The sequence below is a fragment of the Alosa sapidissima genome, chromosome 19 (assembly GCF_018492685.1).
Source record: "Alosa sapidissima isolate fAloSap1 chromosome 19, fAloSap1.pri, whole genome shotgun sequence".
Taxonomy (NCBI): domain Eukaryota; kingdom Metazoa; phylum Chordata; class Actinopteri; order Clupeiformes; family Clupeidae; genus Alosa; species Alosa sapidissima.
In genome coordinates this window covers 17415378-17433284 of record NC_055975.1, presented here as the reverse complement: position 1 = coordinate 17433284, position 17907 = coordinate 17415378, and the positions used below count along the sequence as shown (strand labels likewise).

The 17907-nt window shown below is 44.9% G+C and overlaps 1 protein-coding gene and 1 long non-coding RNA gene across 5 annotated transcripts in view; one reads left to right on the top strand and one right to left on the bottom strand.

Moving 5' to 3' along the window:
- Nucleotides 1-17610, bottom strand: part of slc24a4a (solute carrier family 24 member 4a) — a 36898-nt gene extending 19288 nt beyond the window's left edge. For 3 of the 4 annotated variants that reach the window (XM_042071765.1, XM_042071763.1, XM_042071766.1), the window contains exons 1-2: nt 16796-17610; nt 12001-12114 (exon numbers count right to left, since the gene is read on the bottom strand). In XM_042071765.1, coding sequence (XP_041927699.1) covers nt 12001-12114; nt 16796-16958 — 277 coding nt within the window. In that variant the 5' untranslated portion in view covers nt 16959-17610. The remainder of the gene's footprint in view (nt 1-12000; nt 12115-16795) is intronic. The other variant, XM_042071767.1, reaches the window with a different exon arrangement.
- LOC121692841 lies at nt 11028-12104 on the top strand. The gene is made up of 3 exons (XR_006025360.1): nt 11028-11173; nt 11624-11742; nt 12015-12104. It is a non-coding gene; the product is annotated as an uncharacterized LOC121692841 (long non-coding RNA).
- Nucleotides 17611-17907: the final 297 nt, after the last annotated feature.

The following is a 17907-nucleotide window of genomic DNA, read 5'->3' as shown; positions in this document are numbered from 1 at the left end:
GTCGCAGTGCAACACAAAAGAACATCCCCAACCAAATAAAAAAACTGATTAAAGGGTTTTGAAGTAATAACGGAAAATGAAGTATTATATATATTATATTATTGTAGTAAAGGACAACCTGTGCCAGAACCTATGCACAGTAAAAAATAAATTCAATAACTTCTCTTGTCTGTCCCACTCTCAGTCTCTTAGTGATTTCATAAGCACTTTATAAGCACAGTGCTTGACAAGCAAAATCTCTCATCTGCCCCGCAAGACCATGAAGCTGAAGAAGACCATGACTTTAAGCTTTCAGGCCATGAACAACAGCTATGAATGAATGGGTTTGTCATGAGTTAAATCTCTGACATCAATCCAAGCCAATCCTAGCCCTGAGTCGTGAGTCGGAAATGCTGCCTACAGAGTAGGTGGTTCATCTGCCTAACATATCTGTTGAGTGCAAAGAATGGGCACGACTGAAGAGAATGCATCTCCACTGATCTCCGTTGAATGAAAGAAAGACAAACAAAGAGTGGGTTTCTTTGTGGAATCGTCTAGCAGAAAAGGTGAGTATTCCAACAAGTGTTGAACATGACAGCTTAGTGCTGCGAGCTAGTCTCAGTCCCCTTTAATCAAAATATTGCTGGATTACAGCCCTGCCTAACAGATGAAACCCTTGTTGTGCTTAATGTTCTGTTTCATTTTATTACAAAACTGACCTGAAACTGACACAGATCTTGTTGAATTCAGGCCAGGCTGTTCCTGTCAGGCAAAACTCTGCACAGAAATATGTTGTTTTTTTATTGCTTTCGTCAGCATTCTGCGTTACGTTTGTCGCTTTCACGAATCAGTAAAGACACGTCGCTATTGATCCGGGAAGTCATCATTAATATCTGATTTGTGTCAGGAGAGGAAGGGGAAGCGGGAGTGACAGCAAGGCGGCACACGACACACGGCACACGGCCCGCACGCGAGAAAGAACGAGCCGAGAGAACGCTCTGTTCCGCTTAGCGTCTGCCCGACTGTCGCTTCTTCCTGGCTCCCAGCTGTGAGAGAGAGAGAGAGAGAGAGAGAACAAGAGAGAGAGAATGAGAGAGAGAGAAAGGGGGGGAACGAGAGAAAGAATGAGAGAAAGAGTACTCCCCAAAGAGGCTGCGCCACGCAGGGAAGGAAAAGAAGAGAAAGAAGAGGAAGAAGAAGGGGGAAAAAAAGACAACCGCCCAGGATCAATCATTTAACAGCAGTCCGCTTCCATTTCACACATTCATGAATTATGACTGCCGGCTCCCTGCTGAACACGTGTCTCCGTTTTGTGTTGGGGAAACAAGAAGCACAGATCCTAAAACCAAGTCCAGGATTTCTGCCTTTTGCCCCCAGACGCTAACAAGAAACGCATCTTTAATAGCTGGCCAGACATAATGGCCTCTTTACTGATGGATCTGGGTTTTGGCCGGCTCCTGGACATGATGTGCTGGGACAGAGGGCCTGTGTGACCTGCTCTTCCTTCTGATGAAGTCCATTAGCCGGTCCACATTAAAATCTCATTCACTCAGCAGGAGATGGAGAGGCTGACACACCCCCTACTGCCACTGCCCATGGTGGTGTATGTGTGTGTGGTGTGCATGGGGTGTGTGTGTGTGTGTGTGTGTGTGTGTGTGCAGGCGGGGGGGGGTAAAAAGGGCTATATGAGAGAAAGGCATTCTGGGTAATAACACTAAAGTTCTCTTCCAGCACATTCTGAGTAGAAGCTTCATCATTAAGCTCCATCCCCACCCCCTCTTCACCCCTCCCGTCCTCGGGACATGGTGGCTATTTATGTTGCTGAAGATGGAGTAAAACCCCATGGCTGATAGCATCTGTGTTCAACCAGCAGCAGCTTGAGAGCAGAGGGAAGAGACAGATGAGTGTTTTCTGACCGTGTTTCCCTGTGATGTAGCCACTCCACCAGCAGACCTTCCTGCAGAATGTGTGTGTGTGTGTGTGTGTGTGTGTGTGTGTGTATGTATGTGTGTGTGTGTGTGTGTGTGTGTGTGTGTGTGTGTGTGTGTGTGTGCGCGCATGACAGAGATGAAGGACGCTCCTTAATGACCACAACCACCAAAACCCCACTGCACTCCATCACCTCCACCACCTCCCCAGCCCTGAGCCTCACTGGAAGCTGGTAATATTAAGACGCATGGCCTCTGAATCCTGACAGCAAGCAACACACTGTATGGTGACGCTGTGTTTTTGTGTGCTGGAGTATGTGTGTGTGTGTGTGTGTGTGTGTGCGCGCGTGTGTGTGTGTATGTGGTTACCCATGAGCAATGTCCAATGACTCCTCACACTCACTCACTGCTGCTGAAAGGAAAGGACCAGGCCATGTGGGGACAGCCATGCATGTATCGTGTCAATCATGCATTTACTCAGTTAATAGCTGGTTTGGCTTTAACTACACATTCAGATTAAAAAATAGTGACTGTTCGACATGTATGATATTGCATCTTTCACTGAACACTGACTTTAGTGCTGGGCGGTATGATCAAAAATGTATATCAGTATTTTTCAAAATTTAAAAAAAAAAAAACGGTTTCACGGTATATGACGGTATTTTTTTTCTCTTGCATAATCAGATGTTCACAGCATTTTCTACAGGTTGAGAGAGGGATTGCTGCAGTAGATTGACTAAGGATGGTCTATTTTCCTGTCATGATGTAGAATAACTCCACACTAATGGTAATGCAGGTTTGCATGGCCCCAAAAAATGATGCTGTTTACAAAGACCCACTCATGATTCTAATGAAGTGAGGAATCAGAATGCAAAGACAATTGCAGTCAAAATACAGATTTTTTACTGTGCAAATTTTACAAACATCTTGTATAAAACCAATACAAAAAGTAGTGCAAATTGCAATAATTATACTTTTCTGAAAATTATACAATTGAAAATAAAACCTCTCGCTAATATGCTTACTCTGTCAAATAGGCCTATCAGAAACATGCCTTATTGTTATTGTGTGGGTCATACTTTAGTGGAAAAACGTAAGGTGTTTTGTGTGTACCCTCACTACGCCTCACTCGCAGTTGCACCATGCGTGCGTGTGAAAAAAGTCCCATCTGAAACACATTCACGTGTGCGGTATGGCGGTATATTAAAAATTCATATCATAATGAAAATATACACCGGTATACGCTGTGAACCGGTATACCGCCCAGCACTAACTGACTTTCTTGAATTTCCCCTTGGGGATCAATAAAGTATCTATCTATCTATCTATCTATCTCGACTTTACCATATCGTATTGTCTATCATATATCTAACAATTCCACCAAATGACAAGAATTTCAACTACATTGGGGGGAGCTGTTACTGTAACTGATACCATTAACTATTGATCAAAGAATGTTATTCACGTGTGCAACTAACAGCCAACAGCCAACCACACCTCAAACAAGGCACAACATAGCTGCACTTCAGAAGTAGCAAAAGGTTGTCCGCTAAGTCATGCTGTATTAGCCTGGTCGTTACCATCCTACGTACTTCCGCCCTAAATTTGATTTAGGTCTCGCACGTAGTCTGGCCCAACCCACATTATACGGCTTGCGTGTAGCCGAGCCATTCAGCTAACAGTTGAGTGATGACACGGAACTTGCCTGCCGAGTTGCTTGTAGTCCAGCGAAGCTTGTAGTTCAACAGCATAGCAACAATGGCGACGGAGGAAGAGACGCTAGAAGCTATCTGCGAAGTTGTCTCAACTCTCGAGGGCATCACACAATTAAAGCAGGAACAAGAGGCTTGTCTTGTCAATTTTATAAATGGCAAGGACGTCGTATAACTCTCCTTCCAACTGGCTTTGGGAAAAGTTTGATTTATCAGATGGTGATAACTAAACCTAAACGCACAAGTGTACTACATGCATCACTACTTATCATGTTTTCAAATAAACGTTTGCTGCTTGTTATTCTCTAGCCTGGGTGTTCCCATGCTGCCTTGCGCGCGATTTGATTCACGCTGCTAAGGCAGCCTGGAGACCATGGAGCAAATTTTCGCCTGAGATAGGGAACCAATCACAGAACAGGTGGGAAAGCAAGACGATGATGAGCTATGCACAGATGCATTTGATAGACATCCGTGGCACCCAATAAACGGATCTGGGCATTTTTTTCAAATACGAGAAAATGAACGTTTGGTTCCCAGTAGAACAACAATCGTAGAACAACAATCATCTGATAAGCGGCGAGAAGAGATAAGAGGAAAACTGGCATGTGATAAGAGCTGATATAATCTTGGTGACGTGACGTTTTTGGTAAACAACTCTCGGTCTGTGGCTGGCGCAACAAAGATATATCCACTACGAAGAGACTGCCCTGGCGGTCAGGTAGCCTACAAACTAGCCAGCGGTCTGTTTGAGAGCAGAAGTGGGAAGCGTAAGAGCCTGAACTCCGGCGCACAGCATACGTCATTACCAAACGTTGCTGATTGGTTAAGGGTACTCCAATGATTTTAAACCTCAAAATAAGCATCCGTCCATTACGGAGACAGATTATTATCACATTGTTCCAGACTGTATGACGAAGAGAAACGTAGTCACAGACAGTAAGGACCAGGCTAATGCTGTATAGCTGATCATTGATAAATAATTGGTAAAAACTGTATGAATACATAAACTATAAACTTGACCACTAGGATCATGGCCCACACACTGATGATAATGTTTATGTGTTTAGTAAAAGAGGTTACTTTGGGTGAAAGTGTCTGCTACATAAAAAAAGTAAAATGTATTCCAGTCTGAATGTAAATGAATGTTCTCTGTGAAAAATGCAGCATCCTAACCAACCAACTACACTAACTAAAAAGCAGAACAAGTAACTGTCTCTGCTGCTGCACAGAGCAGCAGCACATTAGCCCTGACAGCAAAAACACTGCTGCGGCAGCAGCCCCATCTACTAGAGCAAAGAAAATACGCAAATGAGTAAATATCTCCCGGAGAACCGATACACTTTAAGGAACTCATACTCCAGAGTATTACACAGTGCAGAAAGTACAGTATGCACAGATCAAGAGTGCATCCTCATTAGGCTTTGGATTTACCAATATACAGTATATATCACATTTTCACAGCATCAGCAAGCTCTCTGCAGAACCCCCCCCCCCTCTCTCTCGCTTTCTTCACTTTCATTTTTTAATCTCTGTCTATGCAGCGTGTGTTGGGTTGGTGTGAGTCTTCAAACGTGACGTATTTAAAAGTAAAAGGCATTAGAGCCTGTTATTTAATCAGCAGAGGTTGAGTGGGACAGATGCTGCAGGGGAGATTCATTAAGGCTGCCCCCAAAACAAACAGCACTCGCTGGGTGCACAGGAGAGGAGGGGAGGAGGGGAGGAGAGAAGGAGAGGACAGGAGAAGAGGAGAGGAGAGGAGAGAAGGAGGAGAGGAGGGGGGAGAGAGGACTGGAGAGGAGGAGAGGAGGAGAGTGGAGAGGATGGGAGGAGAGAGAGAGATGAGGAGAGGAGAGGAGAGGAGAGGAGGTGGAGAGGAGAGGAGGAGAGGACAGGAGAAGAGGAGGAGAGGAGAGGAGGAGGAGAGGAGGGGGGAGAGAGGACTGGAGAGGAGGAGAGGAGAGGAGGAGAGTGGAGGGGAGAGAGGACTGGAGGAGAGGAGAGGAGAGGAGAGGAGAGGAGGAGAGGAGAGGAGGAGAGGAGAGTGGAGGGGAGAAAGGACAGGAGAGAGAGGACAGGAGAGGAAAAGAGGAGAGGAAGGGATGGGAGGAGAGAGGTAGAGAGGGAAGAGAGGAGAGGATAGGAGAAGAGAAGATGAAAAGAAGTGTGCAAAAGAGAGGAGAAGAGAGGAGGGGAGAGGAGAGGAGAAGAGAGGAGAGGAGGGGAGGGGAGAGGAGAGGAGAGGAGGGGAGGGGAGAGGAGGGGAGAAGAGAGGAGAGGAGAGGAGGGGAGAGGAGAGGAGAGGAGAAGAGAGGAGAGGAGGGGAGGGGAGAGGAGAGGAGAGGAGAGGAGAGGAGCGGAGAGGAGAGGAGAAGAGAGGAGGGGAGGGGAGAGGAGGGGAGAAGAGAGGAGAGGAGAGGAGGGGAGAGGAGAGGAGAGGAGAAGAGAGGAGAGGAGGGGAGGGGAGAGGAGAGGAGAGGAGAGGAGAGGAGAAGAGAGGAGAGGAGGGGAGGGAGCGGAGAGGAGAGGAGAGGAGAGGAGAGGAGAAGAGAGGAGAGGAGAGGAGCGGAGAGGAGAGGAGAGGAGAGGAGGGGAGAAGAGAGGAGAAGAGAGGAGAAGAGAGGAGGGGAGGGAGCGGAGAGGAGAGGAGAGGAGAGGAGGGGAGAAGAGAGGAGAGGAGGGAGCGGAGAGGAGAGGAGACTTCCTGGCTGTCCTGTGCTCACAATGCTGCGGGAGACACTTGGTGCACACACACACACACACACACACACACACACACACACATACACACAGACACACACACGCACGCAGACACACACACAAAGACCATTAAGGCATCACACACAGACACTCATGCATCAGTACAGATACACAGACACTCATGTAAAACTCACACACACACACACTCATGTGAACACACACACACACACACACACACACACACACACACACACACACACACATGTGAACATACACACACACACACACACATACACACACAACCACACACATGTAAGACATTCCATGATTGTGACAGGTCAGATGACCTCTATTTGGCCTTTAGGTCTCCAAGTAGTGGAGGAGAATGTACTCATCCCTCATCTCTCTCTCTCTCTCTCTCTCCCTCTTACTCACTCCTTCTCTCCCTCATCCCTGTACCTCTCTGGACTGCTTCTTTTCCTTTCATCCTCCTTCTACCCCATCCTATCATTGAATTTCACCTTATTTTCCCGTATTCAGCTTCCCTCAGTTTCTTGCTCGCGCTTTCCTTGCCGAGCCTGTCAGAGCAACTGTCTCCATGTTCCTCATCACTTTCAGTTTTTTTTTTACAAGTATTTGACTTGTCTCGCTTCTTTCTCGCATCTCATAGGGCTGGCACCCACACACGCGCACACACACACACGCGCACACACACACACACACACACACACACACACATACACACACACACACAAAGAGAGAGACACAAAGGGAGAGAGAGAGGAGGGGGAGGCGTACACACACACTTTCAGACAGACACACTTTCAGACAGACACAAATAGAGAAAAAGAGAACAAGAGAGCAAGAGGAACTCGAACTCTCTTTTACTGCTTGTCTATTGCTGGAGGCCAAAGAATGCTAGAATGTATTATGCACAAGGTCTCGACAGCCAGCGTCACATCCTGCTCTGCTGACTGGATTCGTGCATTGGGAGTGTGTGTGTGTGTGTGTGTGTGTGTGTGTGTGTGTGTGTGTGTGAGAGAGAGAGAGAGTGTGTGTTGAAATGGAGGGAGAGTAGGTTATGAGTTTGTGAGTGTTCAATGTTTAATTTCATCATGGTGTACTATACATATGTAACTGTGATGCCTAAATAGTATTATGTGTATGTGTACAGTATGTGTATGTGTATGTGTATATGTGTGTGTGTGTGTGTGTGTGTGTGTGTGTGTGTGTGTGTGTGTGTGTGTGTGTGTGTGTTTGCTTCTGCGCATGCATGCATGGCTTTTTTGATCATGCCTGTGTGTGTGTGTGTGTGTGTGTGTGTGTGTGCGCGCGCATGTGTGTGTGTGTCCACCACTATCCCTGTGGGGTGGGGGAGGTCACGAGATGGGGGGAGGTTAACTCAGCCAACGTGGTCACAACGTGGTTACAATGTCCTATGCTACATACTGTGCATATACAAGGATACATCAACCCAAGTGACCATCTTTTGCAGGTAAAAAGTTGCAGGTAAAAAGTAGCTATTGCCCAGTTTCTCAAACCTTGTGGTGGCAGTTTATCTCCTGAGACCTTGGCAGCCCCTTATACACCACAGTGGCAGTGTATTTCTCAGCTAGCTTGCATCTACACTGAGCATCTGCACTGTACTGTCCATAAAGGCTATTCTTCATTTTGCCTTTGGTGCTTGGCAGTGTGGCCAGCTTTGTGGTCAGGTTTTAGATGACTGTTACCTGTGAGTGAACTCTGGCTCTGTTACTCTGTAACTTATCACCTCATAAATGATCCAAACATGCTTTAATGCAGTGCATGCCCGGCTGGCTGCATTATGATTACGATGATTTTGCTCTATTTGCCTCTGCACATTGCTGTCATGCTCCACATCTCTCTCTCTCCCTCTCTCTCTTTCTCTCTCTCCCTCTCTCTCTCTCCCTGGCTCCAGTAGCTCCGATGTGAACATTTCTCACTCTTTCACATTCAGACTTTTCTCACAGCTGGCCAGCGTTTATAGCCGTTTGCCACATTTCATGCTTGGCTTGGAGTCAGCGGTGTCCTCGCAGGGGTGGGCACTCAAAGTTCCAGTGGTCCACACTGATCGTCGACACGGAAGGGCAGCGGAAAAAAGGTTCCGGAAATTTCTGCAATTGTCCGCCAGACAGCCACTGCTGGATTCATAGATTCTGTTCTCTGAATTCAGCCTTCTGTTGGAGGACCGGACGCCTAACCTGACTATTTGCTGGTGTCACAGATCACTTCCCAGCTAGTAATGATTAGAATGGGACGTTAAAACGCTGCCTCACCTCACCTCATGCCCCCCCTTCGTCCTAGGTGACCTTCGTCCTTGCTGTACTTCATGGAGACCCTCCATCAGCCTGCGCCCTCCCTCACCACTCACCAGAGGGCCTCAGGCTCTGATCGTGATGGGGTAGGGGGGGTTATCGGGGCCCTACTGCCCTGTCCTGGGGCATTCACCAGGCTCCTGTGACGCCACACACTTGGGCTGGACGGACCGTTCGTCTATCTGCCCCCCCCCCCCCCCCACACACACTAGCCACCCTCTAGGGAGAGAGAGCAGTGGCCGCCGAGACGCTCTTGACATTTCATTTGCATCCAGTCAGGGAATTTCCATCCACACTTAGCAAGCAGACTGTCTAACGACATTAGAATAACGTCCGACGACAGAGAGGGCGACTGCAGCCGGTGGCAGGACTGGACCTGGCGCGGCACTGCATCTATGTTTGGACAGGATGTCAACTTGTGAACGCAATTTACTCCCATGTGCGTTTGCAACAAGTTACGATCGTCACTGTCATATACATTCATCGTCGCCATTAGGGTGAGAGGACTTCACCACCTCTCAGAAGCAATGGCTGGTACATAGCAAAGACAGGAGATTATCACACAACTTCAACAGCAGTTAGTTTTACACCAGCACTCAGACAACCCTGGATTTATCCCTAGTATTTATGAAGTACTTCAATGTACCTATTTGGATGTCACAGCATATACACTATGCAAAGAATGCCTTTTAGGCTTTTTTGTTTCAGTGTCAGGATTATAATTAATGCAAACGAAGATGTACACTTCAAAAGAATTCAGCCCTTTCAAATGTTCGGAAATGTCTCTTTACTAATAATGAATGCAGTAGTTAGGAATGTACCATTTTATATTCTTTACACAGAGGACAAGATGAGATAGATAATACACTGGTTCTTTTGAATTGGCTCTGACACTATAAAAATGTTCATGTATAATACATTACTAAGATGACAAAGGCACAGGAAGTGTGTTCATTTAATGACCCACTCCTTGCGAGCCAGCATCTGTCCCAATCAAAGATCCCCCTTCAAACTCATTTCAAAGTGGCTTTGAAACATGACTGGCTTGACCATACGCTATGCGAGTGTCAGTCCATCTGCATTGCTGTCATGTTTCAAGCTCATTATGACTGAGCAATCAGGTTAACAAACCATGTTTTCTGTTTTTCAAAAATCTCCAGTCAACCAGCCTTTTCAGCATGCACCCTAACTGTATGCTCAATTATTTATGGTGAATTGACACATTTGTGTACATGGCGATGCATGATAGTGCACATTACACTGTATGTGTTGCTCCACATGTGCATTTGCATCTATGCATGTGCATTATTAATCGTTTTCTTATGAAGAATATATAATATTATAATATAATATATAATAATATATAATAATGTTGCTGTCATTTTTATAATTATGCATGCATTACAGACTGCAGTACAGATCCACCCACATTGCAGCTGTGGTCCAAGCAACCCTATACCTAAACCAGAACCGACGTGGATTAACTGCCAAAAATAAAATAAGATAAAATAAAATATAAAAAGACACTAATCCACTAATCTGCAAACATGGCCTTTTCCCTCTGACACGGTAGTCATTCACATTCAAGCACCCTGCCCCGCACTACTGTAAATAATCAAAAAAAATAATGAAAACGACTCAGACCCTGCAAGATATCCTCTTCCTGTCAGCCCAAAGTGCTAACTGTGCACTCGCCTCGGAACTGTATCATAAGCACGACTCGCTCGCCCTTTTTCCTTCACGAGTGTCCAAGGCGGTCGACTCTGCCCCTGGGTTTTTCACGAGTGTCCAAGGCGGTCGACTCTGCCCCTGGGTTTTTCACGAGTGTCCAAGGCGGTCGACTCTGCCCCTGGGTTTTTCACGAGTGTCCAAGGCGGTCGACTCTGCCCCTGGGTTTTTCACGAGTGTCCAAGGCGGTCGACTCTGCCCCTGGGTTTTTCACGAGTGTCCAAGGCGGTCGACTCTGCCCCTGGGTTATTCACGAGTGTCCAAGGCGGTCGACTCTGCCCCTGGGTTATTCACGAGTGTCCAAGGCGGTCGACTCTGCCCCTGGGTTTTTCTTTCTCTTTTTCTTTTTTCTTCTTCCTTCCTTTTTTCTTTTTTGATGAGTAACGGAGGAACAGTCATTCAATACTCTCGGTTGGGTCAGAGGCAGAGTCAGATGAAGCGAGAGCTAAATATAGAACCTTTCAACAAGGTAAACAAAAACAATGCTTGAACGTTCTATTTGGGCCCCAATCTACTTCCTCTGCATTAAGATCACATATGGAATGTTAAAAAGGAAGTCTTGTGGGGCCAACTATGATGCTGATAATGGAACTCTCTTGAAAGGGTCCATAGTGCTGTCTGTGCCGTTATTAGACCGCACGCACGTGGCAGCCCTGGCCCCTAAAAGTCTCTCAAATACATCAATCCATTTTTTTTCTTTTTCTTTTTTTAAAAAGAGAGAGCGAGTGAAAAATGTGACTGTGGAAATCAGACGTAAAGACTGAATGGGAAGGAGGATGGGAAGAGGTGACAAGTGAGTAACAACCTCTTCACCTCTACGCTCAGAAAGCACACACAGGTTTTAAAATTCGTCTTTCCAACAATTCACAGTCAGTTTTCCAGGAACTGTGCCAATGTCATGATTGAACTCGCACGAGTTATGCGCGATGAATAATTTTTGTAATTACTGTACATGGACCACTGTTAAATGAGATGTGATTCAGGAGAAGTGACAGAAAAGGTGGGTAACAATGTCAGCACAATCCAGAATGTCACTCACTCAGGACTGGTACAAACACTCTCTCACATAACATGACTATACTGAGCATTGGTGCAAGGCTATCTGCACAACTCACGCTTACTCAAGTTATGTAAAGATCAAACCAAAAGCATCCTATAGTGAGTACTATTTAAATTATGATGACCAGTCTAGAGATGCCAACATCCTAAACTAAACTCAGGATCTGATGGTCATTAAACACAGACAAATGTATCAAGACTATTTTGGACTACTTTGGAGATGGAGAGGTGTCTAGATGCAGTCAATCAAATGCCAGAGGCAAGATGCTCATATTCCGTGTTCCAACTACCTGAAAAGGCTTGGTATGTGTCAACTAATGGTTTCAATCTAACTCCTATTTAGATGTATTGAATGATTACTAACACTATCACTCATAAGAATAACTGGGATGATGACATAGTAAGGGTATGGGGAACGTGATAACAGTTCTAACAGTACCTGGTTCTGTGCAGTTCTTCTGTTGGGGCTATGGGGAACGTGACAACAGTTCTAACAGTACCTGGTTCTGTGCAGTTCTTCTCTTGGGGCTATGGGGAATGTGATAACAGTTCTAACAGTACCTGGTTCTGTGCAGTTCTTCTGTTCCGTCTCATTGTCTCCCGCTGTGGCCATCAGCCTCCGGCCCAAGCGATCGGTGGCCACAAACGCCCCTTCCTGCATCACCAGGCCGTGCCCTGCAAAAGACCCAGTCACACGTCACTAATATCATCAACCATCCATCCATCTATGGTCCGTCCCTCCATCTGTCCACCCAGCATCCTGCTACTGTTGCAAGCTGGTCAATGAAAAGTCTGATCCCTGCGGAAACCCTATGAAGACCCTGTAAAGGGTTTATGACTCAGTCACTGGTCACTTGAACTGCGGTATGGATGAAAATGGTACTCTGGATTTAAAACTCTATCCCCAGGATAAGTAGCTGATGGAGCACTTATTTGCGGATTTACATTTATTAATCTCACCAAACATACAGGGCTCCCATTGTAATACCATTACATACACATACACACTATTTAGGCATCACAGTTACATATGTACAGTACATCATGGTGAAATTAAACATTGAACACTCACAAACTCATAACCTTCTCTACCTTCATTTCAACACACAAACACACACACACACCCATCCTCAGAGACTCATAAATCATACGCCACAGTCATTAGTGGTAGTGGAGGACCTGCTCAGTTTAAAATTCAACCACTGATTAAGGCGAGACACTACAGGTGAATAGGGTAACATTTTTAACAAGCACATATCACTATGAAACTTCCCCAGTTGATTACTTACATTAATATGAGAAAAAAATGTATTACAAGTTTGCTGTAATTTAATGTTTACATATGCAAATTAGGCATTATCTAATTAAATATGCGCTAATTTGCATACATTTTAAGGCACGAAACCTGAGCATTGGATACAGCCAAGTTCAAAATTATGTTTTCATTGTGTTCAGATATTAGATGGGAAAACATTTACAGAGGGATTTATGAATATCTACTTTTGTTATCCTGTAAATCAGAAAATTATGTCACTAGCCCTAAAAAAATCGCTTTTTTCCATGTTTTTAGGCATAAAATGTCATGTAAGTCAGGCTAGGAATAATATATCAACAAACCCCTCTGTAGAAATCTTCGACATATAGTTAGGCATAAGTCTAGAAAGTTTGGTGTATGTACGTGCTTCTGAAGTGGAGTTTTTGAGCTCAGAGTGTGAGCGGAAACTCATTTTGAGAAAACAGCCTTGAAAGACAGCCAATGAGATTCCGTTCTCAGCCTAGACTCGCCTTTGAACTTTCGCGATTGGTTACTGATACAAAGGAAGTGTCCATATATGGATCACATAGCGTGATACAGGAAAAACAGAGCTTTCCAACGGTAGTACACATGTTATGTTTTGGACCACGGTCGCGGGAGTGCATGCAAGGTTAGAATGCTAACTTTTGCTGAATTTAGGAGAAATATACAGGCGTGAGTATACACAATATAATGAAATAAACACCTAAATGTGTAAATCGGACTTTTTTGTTGTAGTAGTGTGATAGAATACATGCTAAGGTAACATACTAGCTCAAAATCTCGAAATTGACCAGTGCATGAAAAAACGATGTTTTCACCTGCCGTGTCTCACCTTAAACAGTGGACTCCCTGCCAGCCATTATCATTCCAGATGCGTGCTCCTGATATAATGACGGGCTCACATCTGTGGACGAGCAGCTCTCACAAAGCATCTGGGAGGACGGTGGACGGCTGCAGACCCTCCCTGCCTCGGTCCCTTTTCCCACCCGGTGCTAACAAGTGGAGCAGCCTCATCTTCATGATATCATGCTGGAGTAATCCTTTAAGCCCCATGTTGTTCTAATGTAATTAATAAACACCAGGGGGATGTGTCGGGACCAAATATACACCTCTTTCTATAACTCTGCCAAGGATGAGGGGCTTAAGTCAGTAACTGCCTTCCTCCTTCAGAAATACTGGAAAGAGACTGTGTGCTATTATTAAGAATCTACTGATGTGAAATTCACAGACAACTACTGTACAACAGAAACATCAGTAGATTCTTAATAATAGCGCACAGTCTCTTTCCAATCATATTGCATACTTTCATTCATACTGATGCATGAGGTGAATTTTAAAAAACCATAACTTTAAAAGTAATCCTATACTGACTTAATTAAAACATCCTGCCATCTTAATGCCAGGTGTGAATACAATGTGGTACTCTGCAATATTTCTCTGGATTCCGAATTTTTCTTATGTTCCATAGAGTATGTGTATGTCTGTAACAACCCAATGTCATTTCAAGGCTGCGATGAACACCAGGGTCTGGTGCACAGCAGAGGGTTTTGTCTTTTTTAGGGGGTTGGAGCAGAACCAAATAGTTCACCAGGGACAAGCTCAGGATAGCGTGAAAAAAAGGAATGACGCTGACTTCACTTTGAAGCCCAGCCAATGATGCACTCCACGTCATGCCACTGCATCCCTGAGCCAAACAATGCTGATGCAAACCCTGCAGTCTGACTAGGAGTGTCTTTAAGGACAACAGTCGAGTGAGCTGATGATTTATGATCTAGATAAGTTTTGACACAATTGTTTGCTATTGGTCATACATTTGTATTTTAATAAAATAACTGCTGTTGTGTGTGTGTGTGTGTGTGTGTGTGTGTGTGTGTGTGTGTGTATGTGTGTGTGTGTGTGTGTGTGTGTGTGTGAGGGAGAGAGAGAGAGATGCGTTATTCTGCGCTATTCTGTCCTGAGGCCTTGTGTATTCCACTTCATGAAATGAAATATGATTTCAGATTACCACAGAAAATAATATTCACTAGTGTAATCCCAGCTATTGTAAATGCAGACCACATTTGCTTTAGAAAGCAAAAGTGCACAAATAACACACAGCATGCTATTTTGAAACCAAATATACTACAGTCTTCTGTAGTGGTCCTTTACCATAACATTTAAGGACATGAAATCATTTGAAAGGCCTATTATTAGCCTATTATTAGCCTGGCTCCGCCTGTCTATGTACTTCTGCTTGATTTCTTTTCCTTACAGTACTCCCAGTACAGAGAGTATCCAGATTATATTATTATATATATTATTATATTACTTGGATCAACGGTTTGTTTTAGAACCATTTAACAGGGTTCCGGCTATCTACTTCACAGCAGCTGTTGAACTTGGAGAATCCTGCTTGATATCAAAGGGGACCTAAAGATCTTGACATAAGGGTGCAGTACACTGCCAGCTACTGATCCACTATAGGTCACTTAAAAACACACATTTATATAATTGGTCATCAACCCCTGTGACTTTACCATATAATTAAACTGTTAAACATCAATGATTTAATATCAATAATAAGACCCTGATAAATACAATGTCTCTCAATTACTCATATCTTCAGATGTTTTAAATGGATGACTAATGGAAGAATTAAATAGATTTATCAGTTGAAAAGGGTTCTCTACATCTTCAAATACCTTTGGGATTAACTACAACATACATTCTAAGCCAGGCCCCAATTGTCCAACATCAGTGCCTGACCTCACAAATACCTTTCTGAATAAATGGGCCAAAATGTTCAGTCTAAAATATTGTGGAAATCCATCCCAAAAGAGTGGAAGCTTTTACAGCTGTAAAGGGGGGGGGACCAACTCCACTCCATATGAATGAATACCTATGGATTTAGAATAGGATGTCGTTTAAGTTCCTGTGCAATGAAAGGCGTCCCAATACTTTTGTCTATGTAGTGCAAAATTGAAAATTATTCCTGACGAGGAATGTGCGTTCAGCGAGTAGCCTACTCGACACAACTAGGATTGACACTCACGACCGACTGTAACCTACCGTGGATAGCCTACATCTCACATTCTCTCCCGCGCTCCTGTGTGTTAGTGTTGTGAACGGATCAAGCGTTGTCACTCACGGAAAGAGAACGCGAGAGAGAATGAGGGAGAGACTCCACATTCCATCAATGGTGACGGAGTGAGCCGCCTCTGATATGAGATATTGCGAACCTCCGCTCCCTATACTATCCTCTGGCGACTCCACTCCCGCAGCTATTCCCCAAGCTGGACATCTACGGTGGGAGCTGCGTGACGCGAAATCAGAGAATCACGTAGGAGAGAGAGAGAGAGCGCATGAGGATCAAGCCAAACGAACGCCTATTGTGTAATGCCTAGTTCTCCGCTGATGATGATCGAGACAGAGAGAGAGAGAGAGCAATTTTCACAGTGCGGCACACTAAAATTTAGTTGTAGTCGGGCACATGCCTTAATCGGGAACAATGTGAAGAAGGGGAGACACATCGCCATCCCCACGGCAGCTGAGGCCAGCCCTCCTTCCCTCTCGCTCAGGTGTCCGAGCAGAGACAAATTCAATAGAGCGGGCATATGGGTCGAAGCCTCCGCACTGTTATTCTAGGTGCTCAAGTCTTGTGTAATCGTTTTACAGAAAATCCCTCTCTGGCAATGAATTTGCCAAGATGGGCAAAATAGTAAATACATTATTTAACGTACGGAGCGCGCTCCGCAAGTAAAATTACATCTCGCATCATTCTCTGAATTAGGCTACGGAGGGGTTGACAGCCCTGTGTTGACCTGTCATGAACACCAAGCGTTAATTCGTTGCAGTCCCGAAACACATGTGGGTTGTAACGTTACAGTATTCTTAAGTATCCAAAAGATAAATCAACCGCACATCACGGCAACCTCCAGTGCGTATCAAATTGCGCTATATCATCGTATAGCCTTTGGTCACCCTCTCAAAACTACTACTGTATACAAGAGGTATCCTGTGTAGACTAGTTTCTCGCAACATTTATTACCTGCAATAAACCATTCTGGCTTTGAAACTCACCTGCTTTTGTGAGGAGCGCAGACATACACCACGCCAAGAGGAGAACACTGCAGATGAAACAGACTTGTACGAAGAGCATTTCTCTTCTCTTTCGAACTTTAAAGATTTTGGCAATCATTGTCTTTTTCGACATGGTGCCACGCATGTCCGCCTCTGGATCCATGATCGGATGCTAAGGCGGAGGTCAACGTTTTCAATGTGGTTCGCGTCCCGCCTGATCTGCAGATGATTGGGACTATGGGGATCGTCCGAATTCGGTGTTCAGTCAGCCCTGCCTCCGAGTGCGGTCCTCATCACAAGGGTCTGAACGCAGTCAAATTTCGAGTGGGTCAGTGAGGCTTGCAGCTTGTATGTGTGAGCTTCCCGTCTCAGGTGCTGCCGAAATGTCGTCTAAGATGTTGGGTTATTAAAGACGTTGGTGAAAATAATCGAAGTCCCGCATCAAGCAAACGTCGACCTCTTCTTTTCAAACGTCTTAGATTGCAATCACTGCATTTTCAGGTGGAGCTGTTCCGAAGGATGCAAACACTGACCGGCCCTTCCCGTGTTTTGTATATTGCACACAAACAGCCCACAGCTCCGCGGTCTGTCCCCAATTGCCTGCTCCAGCCGAAAGAGATTCCCTCACAGAATTGATGTGTTGCACCTGCTCACACGTGTTTCCATTCCGATTGTGGCGTTTATCGTGGCTCGTTATGTATTGTCAGATGACATTAAAAAGCTTTGGTTAGAAACATATTTTCAAAACATAATATTCTGCAGCACATTCGGACAGATACATTTCGGCTGCCACATGCAGTGGCAACTTTTCCATGTGAGTGAGTGTTACGCTTGGACACGTGATTCTTGACAGCAAACGGTATTTCACGCTGATGCTGTTTCCATTAGCGGGTACCACCGGTCCTGCTTTGCGAACTAGGCTGCGTTAAAAATGAGGCGTAACACGCCCTTTCGAGTGTCATCTGTGAAAACAGTTTAAACACATGTTTTAGAGGTTGAACATATACTTCCCTATCCATACACATTTTTCATTGGGAAGCCATATCAAAGTCATACTCAAACACATCAATTAATTGATTGTCTTCATTCAATGACCTAGCCTATCATTGTGT